Source organism: Diuraphis noxia, unplaced genomic scaffold (genome assembly GCF_037042655.1).
Source record: "Diuraphis noxia isolate RWA-SAM2 unplaced genomic scaffold, SU_Dnox_SAM2 contig0003, whole genome shotgun sequence".
Taxonomy (NCBI): Eukaryota; Metazoa; Arthropoda; class Insecta; order Hemiptera; family Aphididae; genus Diuraphis; species Diuraphis noxia.
Window position 1 is genome coordinate 76,897,738 of NW_028301713.1, and position 26,987 is coordinate 76,924,724.

The 26,987-nt window shown below is 27.0% G+C and overlaps 1 protein-coding gene across 1 annotated transcript in view; it reads left to right on the plus strand.

The window, feature by feature from the left end:
- The first annotated feature begins 904 nt into the window (after positions 1 to 904).
- LOC107173563 (uncharacterized) overlaps positions 905 to 26,987 on the plus strand; it is a 321,113-nt gene continuing 295,030 nt past the window's right edge. Inside the window, exon 1 of the mRNA XM_089224166.1 lies at positions 905 to 1,322. Coding sequence (XP_089080292.1) covers positions 1,265 to 1,322 — 58 coding nt within the window. The 5' untranslated portion in view covers positions 905 to 1,264. The remainder of the gene's footprint in view (positions 1,323 to 26,987) is intronic.

The following is a 26,987-nucleotide window of genomic DNA, read 5'->3' on the forward strand; positions in this document are numbered from 1 at the left end:
AATGAAAAATGTTAAGAATATTTTCTTGGTTATTATAGACTCCGGAAACACAATTTTGGTATCATTTGAAGTACTTACCAATTGCCAATTGGTACTTTGAATTATAACTCAAGTGGAGCGGTGTGGCAGTGGATAATCCACGAAGTTTTGTTGCATTGTATTCTGCACTTTCAATAGTTTTTAATAATGTACATTCTATTCTATTCTACTATGTTGTTTAATATTATTATGTCGTAGCGTATAAAATCCTTCTAAATAATGTTATCAGCTACGGGTTACCATAAACAAATAACAAAAACCTGAAAAATCACCCTAATAGAAAAAGTCATCATAAATTAAATGATGTAAAAGTACTAGGTATATATTGTATTATGGTAATAATATTATTATACAAGTTTCAAAATCATTAAACCTAATCGACTGAGAGAATACAAGCCACAAGCGTCTCGCGGTAACGAAAATAATAAAAATAATAATATTATCACATTGTCCCATAAGTAAATATAATATGTGTGATACTGTGATGTGTAGAGTTTATTTACTTATCTGAATTCTGGTGAATGCTTTTCGACGTAGTATTTTTAATACCGTCAAGCGCACGCGAATATCACTTATCAAAAACTATGTGTAGAAATGTGTGTGTAATATTATTCACAATTATTGCACAATTCCCATTTCCTAATGATTGATGACATTTTGATGTGATAAACGATAAATGAAAAATACAACAGAGATTTGGCGGTTTGAAGGAGACTAGACGACAATATCGTATTTTCCTAGTGCCGACGTTTGCCGTCAGGTGTCGCTACTTGTCCGTCGTAATCGTGATCCGCACCACGAGGGGGTTGGACGGGACCGGCGGCGGCGGCGGCGGCGGCGGTTAGAAGAGTGCGAGGCCGGCATTCGGCAATGCGGAGTCAGTGTTGGTCCGCCGCTGCTTTCGGTCGTTCACGTCGTATTGTTTCTTTTGCCGCCACCGCCGCCGCCGCTCGGAAAGTACGTGCGTTTTTCCGCGAAATTTTCGCGTGTGAAACCGTCGTCGGTTTTGGTGTTGAGGTTGCGAGTGTGATCTCTGTCCGCACGATTAGGTATGAGTTAAATGATTACATTTTGATCGTCGGTAAACAGAGGAAAATAAATCGATTTTTATCAGTTAAATAAAAACCGACTGGGTCGTCGTGTGTGTTAGTGAAGAGTTTCTCTAAATGTGATACTGAACGGAGAAGTCGTTACTACTAACCTATCCGGAACGGCTACGCCAATCATGACGTCTCGGTGCCGACTGCAAGTGTTGTGGACACTCTACCTGATCGTCTATAACGGTTAGTAAATGTCGTGTTCTTTCGTTTAATCGCATTATTATTTACCGTACCTCTTAAAAACTCTTGACTGGCTCCGACTGACGGATCGGCTGGATTTTGTTCTTTAAGAGTGTACCGTTAGGTAATTAAAAAAGTTCACCAAAACGCTGTCGTGTACGTAGGTAGTTGAGGGGGGAGCGTTAAGCACTTTAAAATTAGTTGTTTTACCTAGTATATTAAATTTATAAAAAAAAATCCAAATAGATAATTTTGTACTAAATAATAATATAGATACTCGTTTATTCTGTATTATAGTTTGTTTATTCTGTTCCTTCCTACACATTAATAGGGCCATACTTTATGTAGTTTCGAAATCTGTAACGTTTTAAGTTTTTACTTACGAGTTATATTATGTTTTGCGCTGTTTCGTGTAGTCGATTTTCTATCGCCAGCGTTTGAATCCTTTAACAATAAGGTTGAATGTGTCAATGTGAAACATTTTAATTTTCCACAATATGCGTCACTGGAATTTGAGTCCGTCATTTGTCCTTAGGTGACAAAATGACAATTACAGAATGACATATTATACTTACATAATTTACACTCGTTAAGGAAACTACGTTTATACCATTGTGATTTGTAAAGTAGATTTGATTATCTTCTGATTGACACACCAATAATTTATTGTAAAATTATAATGTTATGTAATTAGAGATGCTTGTTAGATTTTTCAAGTTTGGTAACTATGATTTTTTTGATTTTTCAGTTAACTAGATATGAGTATGTAAATATTTATATTTATAGATGTTCCTAATTAAGTTCCGTTAGTAAGACTGAGACCATCCATACGGGTATACGACGTATTTTTGACACTTTGTAGAATATAGATAGTAATCTAACATTTTGGTATTACTACTAATAAATTATTTGTAGTTGCTAGTTTAGGTAGATTATTTTACCTACCTATTTTATCATAATATTTTGTCAATTTTAATTACTTATGATAACATAGTGGGAAAACAATAAATTATTTATACCCTTAGTGTAATTACCTAGAATTCTGAAAAATAATAATTATTCTCAACAATATTTATAAAATTTCTAGTTATTATGTGGCAAATTATACAGTTATACTACCTTTGTTATTAGTTGTACCTTGCATATTACATTATACATATTGTTATTGTACCATTAGGTATGTTATCATTTTCTCGAGATATATTGATTTGTTATTTATAATGTGTATTATCTATAATTATTATTTATACCTTCCAACATTTATTTATTTCACGTGCATTATAATCCGTTATACCGTAATAGACATTGTTATATATCTACGAAATTATTTGTTTAGTGTATTTCAATGTGAATTTTAATGTACAAATTAACAATTTATAGTGAGATAATCAACACAAAATAAAATATTATTTTAGCCATACCTACTTATCTAAATTTTAAATGTCGCTAAATTCTAAAGACTTTAACTTTTAAGTTAGGTTATGAAAGCAGAAATTATTATTTGCAGGTTTTGTTAGGTACCTCATCTGAAATTCAAAATTTGTATTATGCTTAAATGAATTCATAAAATTATTAAGAATAATTTACAACTACTATTGTGTTATAAAATATTTGTAAAATATATTGCACTTTTTGAATTATATTAAATTAAACATTTTCGAAATCAAAAAACTTTTAGATTCAAGTTTTGTATTCAATATCAATCTTATCAGTTATAAGATATCTATTATTATATTTATATTTATTTTATACCTAAAGCATGTAATAATTATATGTACCTTGGTCTACACAGGGGTGGGGTGGTGATATTGACTTGTAATTTTTGAAATTTTGATAGAAGTATTAATACCGGGACTTATACTGAAGTACATATAAATTTAAAAAAAATAGTAGAGTCTCAAAATGTGGTGAGTTTATGCCTATAGAAATATATTACTACCTATTACATTTTTCCTTTTTTTTGCTTTACTTTCTTTTTTCTTTTGCTGTTAATTCATAGGTACCTAAGTACCTAATATTTTATTTGGTAAGTAGATAAGGTACCTATAAATCATAAATACTAATTTGTTCAAACTCATATAACATTTTTTTGAATTAGGTACCTACCTAATTTTTAATTTTTAATTTTTTGAATAATACAGTCATTCAGTATAAATATAGGTATATTAAATATAATTAGACTATTATTAATAAATATTCTCAATACTACCCGAGATATTACCTTAGGTAATTTACATACCTATGTGATTGAATCCGAGTAAAAATGAGTGAAATAGGTAGTTTGTAAAATTATTTTAATTTCACTAATCTATGGAATAATAGATAAAATCACTATTGGTCCGGCGGTGGGTGTGATATATTTTTAAAGGTTATAATATTTTTTGAATAATTTATTATTTATGTATTATTTTTATTTTATTCAGATGATAGCAATGTTTGTTAATAATACAAAATTCTTAATCTCAATCAGTATCTATGTATAATAATTAGTTTATAGTTTTCGATCTAATTATACGGTACATTTTTGTAAGGAGGTATTTACACCAAATACAGTATGGAACTATGCATGGAATATAAAACAAAAGCAAACTTCTTTGTAGTATAAGATTATTAAATTATTGTTTTCCAAATTCATTCTTGTTTTGACTGAAAATTTGATTTAGTATCATGTCTTGAGTATTTTGAGACCTGAGAATAATTTATTTAGTATGAATAGCTCTGGCCATTAAATAATTTCAGTAAACATATTAAATTTGACAAAAAATAGACAGGAATACAGGATAACGCAACCCATGTACGCCACTAAAATAATATAACAAACATAAACTCTTAGCACAACTATATTACCTATATAATACCTATAAATATAAAATGTATCTGTTTTTATAAATTATTAAAAAAACTGTATGATGATGATTAAGTAAACAAAAAACGTATGTTATATGTGTTGTCTTTCTCTCGATTAAATTATTAAGCACAAAATACCAAATATTATGTTTCCAACAATAAATTCAATTCAATACATTAATTTTGGACTTCCTTGTTCTTTGTTTTGAAACTAAACGTTATTGTCCATCCTTTAGATCTCACAATGACCGTCTCTGATGTCTAATGTCTACTGTATCAAAATCAAAATAACTTAATAACTTATGAATGACTAGGTAGTAAAAATTACGTGTATTAACTAGGTACCTACGGTTAATCAATTATGTACGAAAAACATATGTGATATAGATATAATACAAATTATACCATTGGTTATTGTATAATTTTTGATATTTTTAAATTATGGCTAATAATCTTCATGTCACGTTATTCTAGACAATTCTGTATATATTCTAAATATAAATTTTGAGTAAAAATAAATTGGTATGGTTATGCAGAGCCAGGTAGTCCAAGGTTTATAATATAATAACAACATATTGTATAGGAGGTGTGGCATTAAACTTTTATTGAACTCATCCATCATGAATACCTCAGGATTTATGACCTTTTATAGTTTTATGCTTATACGGTCGGAAAAGTTGCGAACAATCATTGGGATGATCATCTAGATATACTTTCATAACAATATGACACATCTTGTAGAAACTTTTATATACCTGGGTTATATACAATTCTATATAATTTAAAATGTCACTGTATAGTTTCATTTTTGAAATATAGAAAAATTAATTAATTTTAATAATTATCTATTTTTCATTTCTATTATTATATGTATAAATCATGGTTATATACTAGTAACCAGTAGGTATATTTATGCGATTTGCGATAAGCCTACCCTCCGGCGACTCAAACGTGGAGCTCCACAGATCCCCTTTCTCAACACCAATAATATAAAAATTATTTAAAAAATAACTGGAAAGTGGGTATCGATCTGCTACATTAGGTGGTGAGGTGGACCTCTAGGCTCCGTCTAGGGTAGGTTAGATTTGAATGCAATGATAGGCATCATTGTATACGAAAAACGATTCTGAACGGAGATGATTTGTCAGTCTAGGATATATTATATTTAAATATTGTCATATATTCTATTTTGAAACAAATATTTTATTTTTCGATTAGGACGCATTTTGCATAAGGCATGGTTAATCAATTTTTCCAAAAACATTGCATGTAGTTATCATAATTCATAATACCTTATATTATTATCATAGATATACATTAACCAGGTTTGAGGATAAATCGTTATCATTACGCGATTTCATAAAAATTTAAAACTCAAACGCTCAAAACATTTTTCCTATAATGACGCTTCAAATTTTCTCTATAGCTACTTGAAGCAAAACTTATGGAAAACTTAGTGTTGAATTTCATAACCTTAGATAAAAATACAAACAATATTATGAATTTCGAACTACAAAATAATTCGCAAATATTCATGGTTTTGACGAATTTTTGTCAATATTTTAAATTCAAATGCTAATAAAAATTTAACTTGCATTTCTGGTGGAATTTTTTTTTTGTGATAAAGATAGAAAAACTTGTAAGGAATCTTATATTAAATTTTTAAATCTTAGTTTAAAAAAGAAATTTTTTTATGAATTTCTAGCTTAAAATAATTTGTGAATTTTTGTGATTTTTACGTATTTTGTCAAAATTCAAAATTCAAACTTTGAATGCTTATAATTTTTTTATAAATTACATGGTGGATAGAATATACTTATATAAACTTTCGGTGAAATATTCATGTATCAATGGTCATTCGTTTTAAAGTTACATCAAAAATCAAAATCGATTTTGTCGAAAACTGATTGTACGTAAAATTTCCTGTTTTTCCGTTAATTTTTAGTTTGTTTATCCCGATTATTTAAAAAAATATTGAGAATTTTTTACTTTTGATCCCTCAAAGTATCAACTAGATTCACTTTCTGATTTAACAAGGTACTGAAGTTAAAAGTCGAAGCATTTTTACTGCCCCAAGACGTAATGACAAACACAAAAAAAATATTCGTGGTTTTGACGAATTTTTGTCAATATTTAAACTTCAAATGCTAATAAAAAAAAATTGTGCCTATGTATTCTTATAATTTTTATTCACTATAAGAATAACTTATGACTTATAAGGAACTTTGTATTAAATTTTCAAGTATTTTGATAGGGCCTAAAAAATTTTATCGACACTTCAAAAAAATGTTTTCAGACAAATTGAAAATATCAGTCGTCTATAAATATCTCAAAAAAAGTCAAAATATTTTGAAAATTAAATCATGTAAAGAAAATGCCAATCTAAATAACTGATAAAATTTTCAAGTATCTACGACTTATACTTTTTGAATAATAACAAATATTTAAAATCGTTTCAGTATAAATCGTTATCGTTACGCTATTTCCTAAAAATTTAAAATTCAAACGCACTTAAAATATTTTTCCTATAATGATGCTTCGAGTTTTTTCTATAGCTACTTGAAGGAAAACTTATGAAAAACTTAGTGTTGTATTTTTAATCCTTAGTTATAAACGCAAAAATTTTATGATTTTTCAACTTCAAAATTACTTACAAATTTTTGCGTTTTTGACAGATTTCGTAAAATTTTGAACTGTAAACGCTTATTAAAAAAATTTGTGACTTACGATTTTTAATTTTTTTTAGCTACAATAAGAACAACTCATAAGGAACCTTGTATTAAATTTTAAAGTTTTTTTGGTCGTCCAACATTTTTTTACCGACACTTCAAAAAAAAATTCTCAAAAAAATTGAAAATTTCAGTGGTCTATAAATAACTGAAAAAAGTTTAAAATGTTTGAAAATTAAACTGTATATAGATATCACTTACATAGACATTTGGTGAAAATTTCAAGTATTTATAGTGATTAGTTTTTGAATTACAACCATATAAAAAATCGATTTGGTCGAAAACTGGTTTTGCGTAAAAATTCCCGTTTTTCTGTCATTTTTTTTTTGTTTTTTTCGATTTTTTTGAAAAATGTTTGACCTCTATAATGCACCAATGATATTCACTTTTACATCGGAAACCACCCCCAAAGTTTGAAATCGAAGCATTATTTCGACTAGGTATGCTGTACACAGACACAAAAAAAAAAAAAAAAAAAAAACACATCATTGTAAAATTACTTCGTTCAGAATCTAAAAGGAAAATACTACACCTTGTTTAATTAATTATTCTTTCCTGTATCATTATATATTTATTCATCAATGTTAATTTTTGAAATTTATTTTAGTAGGTATACCTATTAAAATTGTAAACACATCATAATCTGCAAAATTTAACTATTTTTACGTTCGCAATTATTACACCAGTATATGAAATGATTATTTTTTGAATTGCTTAGGTGTTCAATCACTGGATTGCTACATTCTTCATGTATTTCTATAAAATCTTATTATATTAATAAACTAAATAATGTATTGTTTTATTTGTCCTATTTATTTTGAGTGTTAAGAATACCTACAGATAGTTAGTTTTTCATCCAATAAAAAAAATAAATATCATATTGTCAAATATTTGTAAATTATACAAAATCGATTTACGTTAACACAAATCACCACTTGTCTTCTCTGTTTATTGTGAAATCAAGATTTATATTATTATTTTTAGTATTAAAAAAAAAAAAAAAATAATAATATTAATTATAATAATAATATAATATACAAACTTTTATGTATATTAGGCATTCATAATCACGGCAATTGGACACAGTACCTATTTAGTTTTTCTTTTATAATATTCAATCGTTTAAAATTATTTGATTTTCAGTTGTTGATTATCAGTAGGCTGGTTTAAGCTTGTGTTAGAGAAAATGTTGAAGAGCATCAAAAACGTTTGACATATAGTTAAAACCTTCATGAGTGAAAAAACAAATGATAAACTATTTTAACTATAAGATAACATTTTATTTAAGTGGTTTTAAGAACATTAATGTATTATTCATAGGGTCTACATTGCATGGTTTTTTTTTTAAATACACGCAAAATCCGCACTCTATTAACGACTGATCGTTTTAAGTTCAAAGTATATTGGAATTTTATTAACATAGTTTTTCATAAATATATCCAACCATTCATTTATACTAATAGTTTCGAATAAACATTCATGGTTTTTGATCTACTTGTACGTATAGTTTTGCACTAGATTTTATAGTCGTGTATTATATTAGATAATATAATGATATGGAATATGGAGTAACAGTACACCCCTAATACATTCCCAAACAACTTGGTACTGACGTCATCTTTTCCTACCCTTTCCGTTGATTTTTCTGGGTGGGTGGGTAGGGCTGTACGTATTGTTGTGATGTGTCGTAAAAACATTTGTGAGTCATCGACATTTCCATTTTCCTCTGCCCTCTTGATTTTCCGTCCGGAAAAAAGAGAATTCTGCTTTGGTCTTTATCTACAGTAAGTTGTATCCAACGTACAGAATAAATGCAAAACGATCTCTCGGGACCTGTCACTTCGGTTCGGTACGAAAAATATTTATTTTTATTTTTTCCAAGTATATATTTTTAGGCCGCAGTGCATGCCAGAGTCTGAGTAAACAAAAACACGAACCTAGGTTGATAATCATAACCTGACAGAAACAACACATTTAGGAAAGTTTTTGTACTTAACGATAAGTCATTTATTTCTTATTTTATGTTGCCTACATTTTAAAATGTGTATAATCTAATTTGGAATACATTATTGATGTCATTTTTTCTTTATTCAGTGACTTCACTAGCACAGATCAGTATACAGTGATACATTTTATTTTATAATATTAATGATTTTATTTCGTCAAAATGCCATACTATAATTATCCTGTATTAATTATTTCAATATATTAAACAGTAACACGGTAGTTATTAAAATCTGGTAAGAAATAATATGATACATATCTATAAAAATAATTCCAAATAACATTTGCTATAGTATTGTATTCGTTACCAAATCTGACTGACTTAGAGTTTAATAATTAATTATATATTGTATAAGTCCAAGTATTAGTTTGACTATAATATTTGATTTTATATATAATTTATGATTGAGGGATAGAATCTCAATAGCCTCAATCCCATGATATAAAAATATGTGTAAAAGATTCACTAAAATGTTAAAAATTGTTTTGAACAGAATATTGATGGATAAAAATCTAAATCTATTATAATTATAGTTAGCATTGATATGCGGTAACAATTGTGATGACGACCATCTTATGTATATGTAGGTATATTGAAAACTAGAATTAGATAAAGTTAGTATGTTTACTAACTTTATTTTCTTAAATAAAACATAGGACCTACACATTTTTTTATTGAATACTTTTGCAATACCCCAATTACACTAATATGGCGATATATTTTTAAATATATTTAGGTGGTTAAGTTGTCCATTAGATTATAATTTATAACTATCTTGAACATACCTATATTATAAAGTCGTGATAAGTATTAAATTCAAAATATGCATATCATGTAGTATAGATATGCGCAATTATTGTACATGCTTAATAAACAGCTAGGTAGTAAAATAACCTTTAAACTTTAATAATAATATTGGTATCTTTTTAATATTTTACCAGATTCATAGTTCTCTAAAACACATTTTCACTGCCTTATAATATATAAGTAAAAAAAAATATGTAAGTATCTGAATAGTATATTATATAATATGATGTACTTATATTTTTAGCATTTTTAGAATATTTCACATGTGTAATACAAAGTCTAATTATGTATAGGTACACCTACGTATATTATTTTTTTTTTTATATTATTACGACATAATTGATACGTGCATTTTAAGGCCCGTTTCACATGGACGCGTATCATACGTGACGTATATCGTACTCGCGCATTTTTAGTTTACATTGATTAGGTTCATACGCGTCATACTGGTAAGGGAAACGCGTCATCGTCGGAGTGGCGCGTATGCATTTAACTGTAACTGAAAAGATTTTTTATAGTGCTTACAGTGCGAAATTATAAATTACAGAAATTATAAAAATTGGGACAAAAATTGTATATACATAAAAGTTACATTAAATGTTGGATATAAGATTGGCGGCTGAGATGAATTGAATGATGTTGGGGTAGGTTGTGGCTTCATCGGGTCGTAGGTTTGGCATTCCGTTAATATTTGGTTGATGGTGACTTGGACACCACAAGTTGTGCATATTGGGGGTTCTTCTTTGGACATTAGGAAACCGTGGTAGATTTTCCTGTGTCCAATTCTTAGTCTGGTTATTATTACTCCGAATTTTTTGTGAATTTCAAAGGCAAATTTCCAATTATCAGTGTTATGTTTTATATAGTTTAATTTCGTGTAATAAGATGTCCACCTTTGATGCCATCTTTGTTGAGATTTCTTTGTTATGAGCATTCGTATGTCACTGGAGAAAATGATTTGTGTGGGGGATGATAGTGAAGATGTTATTGCATTTTTGGCTGCAAGATCAGCGAGTTCGTTTTCTCTTATGTTAAAATATCCAAGGTAAAAGAGTTTGATTTTGAAGTTATTATGGTATTGTAAGGTATAGATTTTATTTTGAATATATATGCCAATATCTGAAGGATATGTTATATGTATTTTTTATATTGTTGATCGAACTGAGGGAGTCGGTAAAAATAATAGTGACTTTAAGTTGTAAGTGATAATTTGATATTATCTCGAGCGCTTTTAATATGGCGATTGACTCAGCTGTGAATACTGAGCAGGAGTGGGGGAGTTTATACATGAATTCCGCGTTATTCCAAATTACTGCAGCGCCGACACCGTCTTGGCGTTTGGAAGCATCCGTGTACATTTTATCACTTGTGATTTTTTGTATTGTGTGAAAATATTTATTTTTTTGTAGATAGAAGAGTGTGTGTCATCTTTTTTGAATACGGAAAGTCCAGTGCTGGTTTCGATGAGATTTTTCCATTTGGGGGTCTGGGAGGATGTAATGGTTAGTTTATTGGACATATCAAGATTGTTCTCATGGATTAGTGATGGTAGTATTTGAAATACTGGTTTTAAAAGATTTATTAGCCTTATATGTACCTAAATAACATTTTTACGAATTTTTAAGAGCATTGTTATTAAATTATAAAATATATCAAATCATAAACCTCGTAAATATTTGGTAAAATTCTACGTCCGATTCCCTAATAAAGTGTGTTGAACATTAAAGAAGGGCAAATTCTCTGAAACGTATCCGGTTTCTAAAATATTGTCTTGAAACTAAACTTAATGTTTGTAGGAATGCTAGAATACAAAAGTTTTTTACTCAACTTTAGAAACTTTTCTGTGACCACGTATTTAATGACGTCGGAAATCGCCAATGGGAAAGAGCACTTCCGGAAATAGTGGTAGAAGAAATGTAAAGTTATATCATGAGAAAGAGTAAGGATTTCTTAATAGACGATAGAGTTCAGAGCCATAAATGGAGTTTTATAATAATGCACGATTGTATTCATTGTTTTTAGAATTAGATTTGTGTATACAATTATAACTAATAGAAACTGGATATTTAATTCAAGTATTTTATAATACAATTTACGTAATTGATCTTCAATAACTTTTTAAGCAATAAGTGGGACAATAACAAACAATATACAATATAAAATTACAATTGTTTTAAGTTATAATTTTGTTTTCTAATAACAAAAAAAATTATATTGTATATTTGAATGTCTTATATCAATAATCATTATCCGGTGAATTCCTTAAAAATACACACGGTTACGCATTCAGTCTCATAGCGAGAACTAGTCTCAATGTGTGACACAGCCCCCCTGCGAAGTCTATGTGGATATATTTAGATAAATAATGTTTCAGATTGATATTTTATTTCTTTTACCTAGAAAGAGTTCATTATTATTTAAAATGGAAAAAATAATTCTACCCATCATTACGTTTTTGAAACTATTATTTAAAAGGTTAGGTAGTATTACGCCTAGGGCCTAGCGTAAGTGTGTTATGGTTTATTAGTGTTTGAAGTTTATGAAATGTTAGAATCATGACACATCGTAGAAAACTCTCTGTAATAAGAAAATGTAACGAAATATGTAGTAGACAGACTGATTGAGTGCTAGGTAAGTTTTTCATTATATTAAAAAGTAAGTTTTTTAATCTAAAAAAATTTTTTAGATTCTGAGCGGAGCGAGAAATGTATTGATTTTACAATGATGGGTGCTTTTTTTTGTATATTTTTTTTGTGTCTGTCATCACGTTTTGGGGCTGTAAAAGTGCTTCGATTTTTGACCTCAGTACCTCGTTAGATCAGAAAGTGAATCTAGTTGGTACTTTGGGGAGTCAAAAGTAAAATATTCCCAATATTTTCTTAAAATTGGGATACACAAACTAAAAATTAAGGAAAAAACGGGAATTTTCGACAAAATTGATTTTGGTTTTTAATGTAAATTTAAAACAAATGACCATCGATGCATAACATTTTCACCAAATTTTTATATAAGTATTTTCTATCCACCATAAAAGTTTCAAAAAATGTCTACTTAGGTTGAATTATTTATAGTCATATCCAATTTTTGATTATTATTATTAGTTTTTATTTGAATTGATATCGATAAAATTTATTTGTTGGGTAGAAAAGCTTGAAAATTTAATACAAGGCTCCTAACATACTGTTACAATAGAAGTTTAAAAATAAAATAAGTTCAAAGTCACATTTTTTTTTTTACAAGCATTCAAAGTTTGAATTTTGACAAAATACGTAAAAATCATAAAAATTCACAAATTATTTTAAGCTAGAAATTCATAAAAAATTTTCTTTTTAAATCTAATATTTGAAAATTTAATACAAGATTCCTTATAAATTTGTCAATCTTTATCACAAAAAAAAATGTCTACCGGAGATGCAAATTAAATTTTTATAAGCATTTGAATTTCAAATATTGACAAAAATTCGTCAAAACCATGAATATTTGCTAATTATTTTGTAGTTCAAAATTCATAATATTGTTTGTATTTTTATCTAAGGTTATAAAATTCAACACTAAATTTTCCATTAGTTTTGCTTCAAATAGCTATAGAGAAAATTTGAAGCGTCATTATAGGAAAAATGTTTTGAGCGTTTGAGTTTTAAATTTTTATGAAATCGCGTAATGATAACGATTTATCCTCAAACCAGGTTTATGGGTATCTATGATAATATAAGGTATTATGAATTGTGATAACTACATGATAACTACACTAATTGATTAACCATGCTTTATGCAAAATGCGTCTTAATTGAAAAATAAAATATTTGTTTCAATATAGAATATATGACAATATTTAAATATAATATATCCTAGACTGACAAATCATTTCCGTTCAGAATCGTTTTTCGTATACAATACCTATCATTGCATTCAAATTTAATCCCATCCATTACAGTAACCTACTGTACAGCAGAGCGACATCCACGACTTACCCGCATTTTTTTTTAAATCTAAGATTTGAAATTTTTTAATAATCTATAATATGTATATTTTAGACAGATAAACCGTCTCCGATCAGAATCGTTTTTCGTATACAAAGATTTAATATCATTGGATTCAAATTTAATTTCATCCATTACAGTAACCCACTTGTAACCTGAGAGTATAGTAGAGCGACATCCACGACTTACCCGCTTTATTAGTATTTAGTACTTATAATTTTAATTTCAATAATCTAGACATTTAACTTTAATTAAAGGATAAAAATTATGATATCTCAACTATTGTTCGAAGTTGTATCTCAATCATATTAAAGTGTATTGATGTGTGAAGACAATGTTTTATTTTTATTTTGATAAAAAATGTTACATATATAAGGTTTTTGAGACTGATGTGGAATCAGTAATTTTTTATTAATTTTATCTACCTACATTGTATTTAAATACGTATTATAGGAGCTTTTTGTTTATTTATTAATATATTTATATTTATATTGGAATGGTTTAAGATAGTGAATACCGAGATGAATACTTAAAATTTAATCTAAACATTATGCTGTGTGTATAATCAGGATTTGTTTTTTGAGATTATCTTAGTAAAATCTATAGCATTCATTAGTGGCCATTTTCAAATATTTTATTTCTACAGAACAAGAAATACTATCTGAAAATGTTTGAGATAATTCCTAAATTAAAATATAACAATGTTAGCACAAAACATTTAATAGGTCTCTTAGTTTAGCGTTACTCATTACATTAATTTTGTGTGATGGGTTGTACTTAAATTAAATGCTATATCTGTGAACAAAATAAAAAAATAAATGTTTTTGTGGATCTAAGTTTTGATGGTAAGAATTATTTTAAAATACCTGATAACTGACAAGTAAGGATTTGTTTAAATTGTATTGTTCTACTTAAACGATAACCTATTATCTTTTTGTCGATCACAATTTTTAGTAAAAAGCTATGTAGCTCATAAGTTATTTAAAACAAATATTGGCCATCTCCAAAATCCTAGCGATGAACCACAGCTCGGCTGCCTTATTGTTAATATGTGCACCCCGATGTGCACTAATACTGAATTATTTATATAGCTGTTGTTTAGAAAGTAAATTTTTGTTTTCAGAATCATTGATATCAGATTCCAAATGATATTTTTGTTCAACATACTAACTAATTTGATTGTTGGTATGATGGTATAATAATTATTATTGTTCAGTCATCATTGTGGAGGCGTTTTAACCCTTTTTTGTTTTCATCGTTGTTATCACACGGAAAATACCACAATGCGTTGTAGTAATAATATTAGGGGTAGGGGAGCCGGACATGGTTCCGGTGCAACTTGGTTTCTCATTTTCCCCATTCCTTTTTCACCTCTATTATTATTATATCGCCAGGTTCGGTTTTGTTGTTATTATTATAACGACGAAATCCGTTTTAATTACGGTCAACCCTAGACAAAAGAAAACTGTAATAAAAGTATAAAAAAAATGGCCGAGAGAGGGAGGTTGGACTCTGTTCACCTTTGTATGATATAATGCTAACAGAAAGTTGCTATTTTCTTTTTATAAATCCCCCAATTTTTTTGGCGTAAAAACTTGTAATACCTACCCCTAACAGACATTTTGAAAAAATGGTGCTAGAGTAAACTAATAATGATAATTATTTTGAATGCAATTGTTGGGTGGCTAAATAATTGTTGATTAAACTAATCGTTATATTTGTTTTATTTATATTTTTATATTAATTTTATAAACAGAGCTCGATTATCTTAGTATTTGTAATTTATACTTACATTATATCGAATTATAACATTATGTGCTATACTATTTATTTAAATAAAAAAAATAACAAAAAATGACGATTTATATGTTTTTTTTTCATTTTGGGAAAATGTCAATAAAATTGGAATAACTATGATTAATGAAAAATGAGTACTGTTTATACATTATATTAATCTCTTTAATCACGTCGAAAGGTTCTGGACATATCCAGGAAAATTATACGTCTATACATGAATATTATATATTATAATATAAATATTATTTCCACCAGGTTAGTCAAAATGTTGGACACTGTTAAGGTGGGTTATGAGTTGATACACATTTTCTTTGACTCTTGTTTAAAATATCCTGGACGACAAGTCTCAGCTTTTCTACATCGTGCTATGTCACATCCTTAAATCATTATTGAGTCCAATCTCGTAAAATTGTAATGTTATAGGTACAACTTCAACAAGTTTTACTTACAAGCTATTACGATTAAGGAGTTAATAATTATAAGTAGGTACCTATGTAAATAAGTATAGGTACTTTGACATTTTAAATTAGTTGTATTTTTTATTTTATCGTAAATACTCATTATTGAAGAATAAAGTACCTATATATAATAAGACGTTCTTTATATACTATTATTTTAGTATTTTTTTTTTTTCAAAATATTCCGATTTGAAAGTACGAAATTTCGTTTGGATTTCTTAACATATAAATTCGATTGCTAAAAATGTTTAATTTGGTGGTGAACTTTTCTGTGAATTGTCAGTGTATGACAAGCAAATGGACATTATTATATGTAACTGTGTGGTAGAAATTGTATTTATCATAAGTACAAAAATTAAAATATTAAAATAATACCATATCTCTGTTCGTTGATATTTCAGTAAAAAAACACCTATTAGAAATCGCTTCGATTAAAAAATTGTTAACTGTTTGGTTTGAAAATCCGTTTCATAATACAACATTTTGCTAACCATCATTTCTCCCTTAAAGCCATAGCGATACACTGATACAAAGATAATTATACCAGTCATATTATAAAAATTAAAAACCTGTTATTCAACAAACGATTGAGAATCGTTTAAACTTGTCATCTTTATATTATGTGTTCGTGTAGATTCAATCACATTTTAATATTTATATTAGAACTAACGTTTAAGGGATATTGATCTGGCACAACCTGTATTTTTAAGGAGCAATAAAATAAAAATAAATAAATAAACGAAGCTTTTTGGTGCGTGTTTTATATTATTGTCGATTGTAATGGTCTTTTTATGTCATTTACGGCAGGACTGAATAGCCGATTAATTTTAAGCTTATATTATTAGGTATATGTATAAAGTTAAAGACGTTTCTCGTTTTTGTTCCTTGCTAACCGTACAATCGTATAATCCACGAATAGCGACTGCGGGTTGGACAAACGGAAAACCACCGACACCGAGCGTTTTATGTGCTCGGCAATAATGGGTGAAATTTAATTTCATGGGTTTTGATTCTGTCGAAGAGAGGTAATTTTGAGCGGGTTAAGAGTGGATGTGGTATGAAGTATTGTACCCCCTTTTTAAATATTCATGAGGGGAAATTGTAGGCGACTGTATTTTGCTCTTGAAATTGCCGTCAACGACATTATCGATTCTTCAGTTTACTCTGAAACTTTAAAGCAACCTAATTATACTTACACAAATTTTCGTTTTATAATCGAATCGTAGAATTTAAGTGTCGTTTACATTGGTCACAGACATTTTTACGAAGCGATAAATAAACGTAGTTGGGTGTGGTTAAGAGCACTCTTGGGGTGGATTTGTACGAGACCCGAAATCGTAATTGGGTGACCAATAATATTCACAGCGATATACTGGTTAATAGCTTCAGTGCTTGTAAAGAAACATGGGCTTAATTAGAATTTTTTTTTAAATATATACGCGTTTTTTTTATTTTAACATTATTGCAATCAGTATCTTACATTCTGAGCGGTGAAATGGATGTATTGTTGTATGATGATGGTTTTTGTTTAGTATGACTCGGTATCACCTTAGAATTATTAAAAGCTTCAAAATTGAAATTTGAGGGCGCTTGTTACTTACTTGGCAAGTAGTAAGTTGTTTCTTCGGGAAACAAATGTGGGAAATTCAGTATTTTCAAAATATTCAGGAAAAATCAAAAAAAAAAATCATAGATATCTGCTGGGAATATTTTTGCAACACTAGTTTTTGATAATACCGAGATTATTGCAATTCATAAATTGTAAACTTTACCAAATAATTATATTAGTATTCTATATTACATAATATAATTTTCAATATATGTTGGATTGTTTTGATCTGTGATTACCTATTTACACATTTAAATTTTAGTCTATCTTATATTGTGTTCGACATTGTCAATTTTTAGATTCTGAGTGGAGCGATGAATGTATTGATTTTACAATAATGTGTGTGTGTTTTTTTATATAGTTTTTTTTTTTTTTTTTTTTGTTTGTGATAAGTTGTCAAAAAAGTGCTTCGATTTTCAACCCCTAATATATTGTCACAATGATTGTTAAAAAATATTAAGAGTACATATAGTCTCAATTTTTTTTAATAAGCATTTGAAAGTTTGAATTTTGACAAAATACTTAAAAACCACGAACATTTAGAATATGGTTTAAGTTATAAATTCATAAAATTAATCTTTTAAATTTAAGATTTGATTTTATTCAAAAACGAATGACTGTAGAGACTTGAAATTTATACTAAATGTTTATTTTATATTTTATCAATTTCTATATTAATACAATTTTCAATATATTTCAACAAATATTTATAAAAGTTTATGCCAGACTTCTATATCAGTTCAGAACTTACTTACTATTTTTAGTAATCACTAATCAGTCTGTAGCCAAGCATATTATATCATTGGTATATTGTATAATTTAAGTACCTACTAAAAATGAAATTACCAAAAGAAGTGTTTGAAATATTTCAAGTTTATTCTATCTATATTAAAATCTAGTGTATCAAGTTTAATAGAACATTGTTATTATTTTTGTAAGTCAAAGCCATTATTATTTTGTATTTTTAACTTTCAACCATCAATGCTATTCTCAAGTATTTTTTCTTCAGTTTAATAAGTAAATAATAATAATATTAACTTAATACTTTTCAACAAATATTTGAAAAAGTACTTGGTGTTTTCAGTACTTTTTCCGAACAATCAGTTATTTTTGTAATGGCATGTCAAGTAGTAAAAATCATGCATAACGCTAGGAAACTGGGAAGGAAGAAGGAACGCACAGAAGAAGGTAGAGCGTTCGTAAATATTTTCTTGTCGGCAATATACAAATTGGGGATCGCATTAGAGGAAAATGTGACATTTTTCACTAGTACTAAAAGTGAAAAATATAAACCGTCAACGGCACAAGACATCGTGTATGACGAAAGAAAGTTTGTTCATGGTGTATAATAATATCGACCAGGTTCGATGTGGTTGCCAAAAAAAAAAATTGTACGAGTACCAAGGTTAACTACCTACTAATCTTAAGAAAAATATAAATATAATTTAATGTGGTATGTTTAAATCTAAAATGTTATTTTTGTGGGTACGGCACAATGCATAGACATGATAATATGTAAATATATACCTTATTTTGAATTTATTTGGATATTAGTACAAGATCATATGCATATTATTTTAGTTTAAAAATAATGATTCTATACATAATTAAAATGTTAAATTTCTAATCAGTGATAAAAATTCATTCAAATATGAAAGTAACTTGGCAGTGACAGCACTAAAATATTTAAATTTAAATTAATATCTAAGTTAATAATGTTATATTTAGTTTGTCATATTTACATATCATTTACTTCCAAAATAAACAGAAAACTGTATCTTATACTCACATAAATGTAAATACACAATAATTATAAAATAATATATTTAGATATATTATAGATAATGATGAGTAGTAACAATTTATCATAATATTAATGTATGATTACTAAGGTTCGGGACTTCTTGCACTTAAAATTATCGCAATATGCATGTAAATATGCAGTCAAAACCATAAAAATATGCTTTAAAATATTTCACACCTAGTACGATTATGGGGTATATTTTTCGTGGTAAATTTTCTTAACTTTCTGATTTTGTGCGTACGCAAGAAAATGTCTATTGTTTCGTTAAATAGCTGCATAATTTACACATGAAGAAATGACAAGAGCCTTTTTTATTTTGTAAATTGTTCTTAGGTAAAGAACAATAGTATAAGTAGGTATGTGTTGACATTGAGAAAGGACGAAAACAACGATAATCCAAATGTTTATCATAATAAACGATAGTTAATAATAGAATATAATATAACACATTATCGATCTAAATTATACATTGAAAAATACTTAAGTTAAATGATAATATTTTAATTATGTACTTCAATAAAAATAACCTATAATATGACCAAACATAAAGTTTTAAAAGGATAAATATAAATTTGAACAATTTTCAAATGGTATTCTAGATTCCAAATCAAGTATTATATTATGATTAACGAATGTCGAATGTATTGGTTTCACAATAATGGGTATTTATTTGTTCGATTTTGATCGTTATTCTAGTAAGAGTTTTATGTGGTTTTATCTTATATCAGAACATTTTATTTTTTTGACACATTAAAAGGGTCAAGTATTAATTTAGGAACTCATTAATTTCAATAAATGGGACTGGCAAAACACGCAAATTTTCCACAAAGTTGATTTTAGTCAGTTTGTTTTAAACAAAAACTAATTATCTCATAAACTTTATTAACTATTGATTAACTTTTAAATTACACATATCAGCAATATACATAATAAGCATAAAAAATGTATCCACTTATAGAACCATTAGAACACATCATTGTTGGGAAACTACCTAGTATTCTCCTGGTAGTTATGGTTTGTGCTAAATAACAAAGAATTCTTTAGGGTGTTAACATTACTATAAACTTGTAGTAGGTACTTAGGTACCTACTATGCATACCATATTGTTTTCTCACATACAAATTATTGGTTCAGTCGGTTAATGATGGTCTAAATATACGATTGAATCTTTCAGTATTTACTTATCCAAAGAACTATTTGCAATCTGAAATTTATCATGATTCATTTACTCAATAAGAACTTTCAATTTATTAATTTAAATTTAAAATGTTAGTAATATATTTTGATTTTATATCAATTATAGTAATTATATCTCTTGAAAAGTTGAACATCTCATATAAAAATGTTATCCTTAAATTATGTATTATTATATAATAAATATTATTATTATTACATATTCGTTGAGTAATATTAAAACTATAGTAGTATTTTGTCTATCAAGAAGGCTCGTGATGTATAATAATTTGTTTTCCTCCGAGTATTGTATAATATACATTACAAAATAAATAAATGTTATGCTTAATAAATCTCGGCGATTTACATATAAATTTAAATAATGTAATAATATTTTACATATTTTTTGAAAATGTTGCATTTTTAGACAATTTTATATTTTATTGTTGCATGAATATTTTTCTACATACAATAAACAGAAACTATTATAATTATTGATGAAACGATAACAATAATAATGATCATTTTTATTTTACGGAATAATAAAGTACATTATGCTTATTCGTTTAGGTAATTCAAATATTATATTAATTTTATTACTGCAAGTATATATTTTGTTTTCATTTAAACTCGATATTATTTTTTAGGATATTAAGTACCTTATTTTATCTTATAAAATATAGTTTGTCTTATAATTCTGTTGTTAATCATATCATTTTATTTTAAATATTTATTAATAATTACTTCTTCCTAAATGTTACATATTGTAGTAGATATTTAGTTACAGCTTGTGTAAAATTGAAGAAACCACAATTCACATGTTTTCAAACTTTTAATTACATTAGAAATTAATGGTTGAGAGATAATGACTGGGTTTTAATGGAAAAACAATTTTATAAACTTATAAGAGTTGAAACTTTTAATTTGGTTCATCCGATTTGTACTCATGAAAAATGACTATTTATTTACCACTATTTTTGTTTTATTTATTTTTTTTTTAATTACATGCAAGTTTAATGTTTATAGGGAACATAAATAAATTATATATATATATATATTTCAATTTGTAATAGATACATATTTACTTGGTTGTGCTTGTATAGTAAATTATAACAATTTATTATAGTTTAATATCACAAGCTTTTAGATTTTTACAAAATCGTGTGTTAATATTACAGCAAAATATGAATATTCTTTTTTTGTCCCCTCTTTATACTTAAATTGAATTGTTAAACAAACTCTATTATAGTATTCTGTATAAATTGTACTGTAAATGTATTAATGATTGGAGGTTGTAAAATTTTAAATTTTAGTTGATTATAATATAAACTGCATATATTTATTTATTTTTATTTATAATACCATGATATTTTTAGCTTATAAGGCTATCTACATCTATGGAAACATATATTTATTAAGTACGTACATAAAATGAACATAATTTGAAAATTTCTTGTATTTTGAAATATCCAAATAAGCATCTGTTATATGTTTTAATTTAATTTATGCACCTATATCACATCCTTAAAGACGTCAATTATTAATATTTTATTAAATTTATTTAAAAATAATGGTTTTTGTTTCAGGTAAGTATTACATAACAGTTTATACGAGTATATCAGTTCTTACATACAAGTTAGAGTTCCCGCTTCTATTTCATTAGATAAGTATCTATATTTAATTTACATATATATATGTAACTAAGAATTTTTAAAAAAATTTTATTTAATAGAATATTTTTATTTACGTTTTAAATATTTATACTGGGCAGACATTCATTATTTTTTATTACTTTCAAACAAAATTTACTTGATTTGATCATTTAAATAAATCAAGTATTGGGATCTTTTTCCATCATATAGTTAAGAATTGATACTTCGAGCAACCAAGGGGTTGAAAAATGAGCATAATTTTAGCATAGTATTTCAATTATTAAATTTAAGAAAAAAACCATTATTAAAAATGCTACAAAATTGTGTATAGTATAGAGCAGTAGAATATTTTTATCTATTATGATTGGTTTATCAGTTTCGATTTATTACACGACTTTTTAATAATATTATAACTACCATATTTTTTTAATTTGAATGAGTTTGTACTTGATTAGCTGCACTTTGTTCAGAACCACAATAGTGATTTCATATGTTTTACTTGATAGTTCTTATACCAATATACTTAATGTCATATTTGTATAACGTCCATAATATATGATATAAATCAGTCATTAAAAATATTTTGTCCTAAGTTTATACTTCGATCAGTATGGTTTTCTAATGACTGGTGATGTTTTTCAAAAAAACATTTCCGCCTCAAAGACAGTTATAATACGCGAGGATTTAAACCTACGTAGTGGTGGATATCGTCCATGGTTAAAACGGCTTGTGCGTACGTGGCTGGGCGGTGAAGAACGAGTGCAGAGGCACGGACTTAAGCTTCTCCTCCTTTCGTTCATGACGATACAGAATTATTCGGCGTACACCGAAAATCGGCCCAGCGGTTCAATAAATTATCCCAGTTAAACCTTTTTTGACGCAAACGATTCCGGCTGTTCGGTTTCTTATTTATATTGTATTTATTAGCCGCAAAACGTCATTTCAGATAACGTCGTTGATAATCCCACGCTCCGCTCCTTAAATTTTCCGGATGAACTACGTCCGCCCCCCCCCCTTGTTGCTGGTGGCAAACCTCGGTGGCTTCAGGAGGATAAGCGCGTCTTTCGTCTAAAAAAACCAACAGTCTCCTATGTTGGCTTAAAGCGAAAAAAAAATACAACTTTTACGTTCTACCTTAGAATATCAATCAAATCTATACTAGTATAATAGACCAGTTATTATTTACCTAAATTGTTATGATTTTAAATTCCAGTCATAAACTCATAACAGAGAGTAAATCATGTAGAACAGTAATCATTCTTATATCGTGTGATTGGTAATAATATTTGAAAATTAACGTGATAGTTTAACTATTGAGCATGTTTGCATGTTTGACTCATTTATATATATGTTTAAATAATATGATTTATTTGTTTACCTTATCAATTAATGTATCAAAGAACTCATAGAAGTTATGTGTTACTTAAATAAAAAATAAAATATTTGTTTTCGTGTTTCTTAAAAATCGGAGGTATACGATCAATTTATTAAAAAGTTAATTTATGTCAATATTTCCTTACCCAACATAAAGTTTAGACACTAATATCTATTAAGTATTAAAATAGTTAGTTTCAAATTTGTGGCAGAGGGTGAGGAAAATTAGTAAATGGGAGTATACAACAAAGGCAAGCAGCGAGTGGGTATTAACACACAGGACCTATTCCTTTACCTATAAAATAATCAAAATAAAATCAATAATGTATCCAACATAAATCATAATTTGGTGACTTTGTTTGGCTCTGAATTAATAAACAAAATCTTAATTTTTAGAATGGGCAATTTTTACCTTGTAATGTTTTCACTTTTCTTTTTCTATGCAACATTAACGAAATATTTAGGCACTATAGCCAAGAAGAATAACAAAAATATTCTCATTACTTAATGGTCGTAAAAATCAAATTTTTATTTATATTATAATTTAATTAACATTATTTGGAAAATTTGGAAAAGCAATAAATATTTAAAAAATATGAAAAACAAATAATATTTGACCTATTTGTTAACATAAAGTTTTTAAAACGGCATACCTATATTAAACATTTAAAAAGAAAATGAATTACCTTCTGGAATAGATATTAGATATTATGTGGTATAATATATTATGGTCAATACTATTTTATACATTTATTGTTATTGGTGTTATTATGTTATTCTATTCAAAGTAGTATATACGTATAGCAATGTATTTCTAGATTAAATTTTTAATCTATACATTCACCACTATCATACATTCAAAAATTAATTATTTCATTTTACTTACTACCTAATTGAAATGCTATCAAACTCAATAGTATAGACAGAATAATTTTTATATTGGTCACTAGGGATTGTAGTAAGTTCTTAAACTTATGCAAATTTTTTGTTCTTGAGTTTTGTTTATTATTCAGTGAAATATAATATAATATGAATGAAATCAAAAAAAACTTGGGTAACGATTAACCAATTGTTTGGATAAATGAAAACTTTTAATTTTTCTTACACCAACCACGTTAGCCCTTTAACCTTTTATTCTTACAACAAATGTATTACTTACAATAGAGACACATCTGTCCTTATATATTTTGTTTTGTTATTTGTGTTATATATATATATATATATATATAAATATACAGAACTCAGAAAAAAATAATGGCGAAAAGTGTTATTTAATTGTAACGGTTCACCCCCAGTAATTAAAAAGAATCCTTTTATTACATGACATTAAACGTCATTAATTATAGTTGGTTGTATTCATTAATTCAGGAAACATCGGAGCAGATGCTACTCTAATTAAAATATAGCTAGTATTCAACGTTAATTTATTGTATTTATTTTATGTAATGCTAGAAAATATTTATTTGTTTTCTTTGATCATAAGTAAAATTATATTTTATATACCCAATTTAATTGTAATAGATACTAATAAGCACTGGTGATTTTCTAAGAGAAATTGTACACGAGGTGATCCATTTACGCAAGACACTCGTTATTTTAGAAAACAATCTTTTTGAAAACATTTTTTGTACCTAAATGATTTTTAATTGTTTTTTTTTTTTTTTTTGGAAAAAAAATGATATTTTTTATTTTATATTCTTAAGCAGGGTATTATTCAAAGTATTTCAATCTATAAATATCAAATTTTGGAAGAGTAGTTTATTAGTTATAACTTTATAAGTATTTAATGCTTAGACAAAGTTTGTGCAGTGGACCAATATATTGCGGAGTTCCCCTGTGTATCTCTGCTCTTCACTTACTTAACCTTAAAATACTTATAACTTAAATCAAAGAACTCTAAAATATATGATGCTTTGAAATAAAGAGTTGAAAGTGCTTATTATCATTCAAAATAAGTTTTTGAAATATTGTACGTTTTACGTTAAATCAATCACCTAGTAGATTTTAGTATTATTTTTATAACAGATAATAAGGCTGTAAGGGTAAAGTGTTTATTTGTTTGGAGTAAGTATCCATTTAGGTATATAATGAAAAGATAAAAAAATTATAAAATTATCTCTTGATACATTAATTTTATGTAAAATAAAATTGAATGTCTTAATTTATAGGGACTCTAATATCTTAACTTTTAATTCGATTACGGATCAATAAGTACATCCACTACAGTGATCCCGCTACAAATATTGAATTAATAATTTCAGAAAATATTTTAGTAGTAAAAAATAAATAAAAAATAGATTTCTTAAAGTATCTATTCGAGTGGCTATTGAAAAATTACATTGTATTCTTTTTAATTAATCTATTTATAATTTTTTTTTATATTAAATTAGTTTTATCAAGAAACTTTCAAACGATTATTTATTTTTATTTCATTTTATTGAACTTTAGTAGGTATGTTACTGTGATTGGAGTGGGAGGGTGTGGTTGGTTATTGGACGTGTAGGTATACGTATATTGTTGATGAGGATTTGTCTCTAAGAACCCGAGTGGTCACTCATCTTGGAGTTAGTGGCTCTCGCTGGTGCTTACTCTCAGATCACGTTTCACAATTGATTGCAACCACCGCGTCAAGCCACATGAACAATTTGAATATATTATAATAATCTATTTATCAAATAGGTTATTAGAGGAAGTCTATGTATAAATACAATAAATTATGGATATTTTATGTCTTTGTTTTAACATTGATATTGTTATTTTTCTCGTTTTTATAAAACAATACAAATACCTACTCAGGTTCGACATGTATTAAACAAATACATTTAAATTAAATAAATATTGGGCATTTTAATACTAAAAAAATGTGGGATTTATATTTTTAGCGAAATGTATGTTAATTATAATTTTTGTTTACTTTAAAATATTTGAATTGTTAACTTAAAAGTAAATTGTTAAGCGATACCCGGTTTCAAGGAAACTTTAAACACACTTTTACGCATTAATTTTAATTAATTTCTTTTAAGCAAAGTTTAATATGCACACAATGTGTCCTTAAATATTTTATTCTATAACTGAGATAACTTTATGATTAAACTTAAAGATAAAATATTTTAAAATTGTTAGTATCAGTTGATTAGTTGACAAAAGCTAAAACTGCAGTACTCATTATTTATACATTTTCAGAAAACTAACTTTTACGTCTATTATAAAAACATGGTTTCCTGCTTTGTTTCTAATATTCTCATTTATAATAATTTATTTACAGCTACCTATATAAGTATATAAGTATATAAGTATATAAGTATATATATATATATATATATATTTATTTATTTACTTTTAACAGTGTATATGTTTGGACAAAGTAGGAAATCGGGCATTGTGATTTTCATTTTCGGGCAAAGTTGAAATAAAATAACACTTGTATACAGTG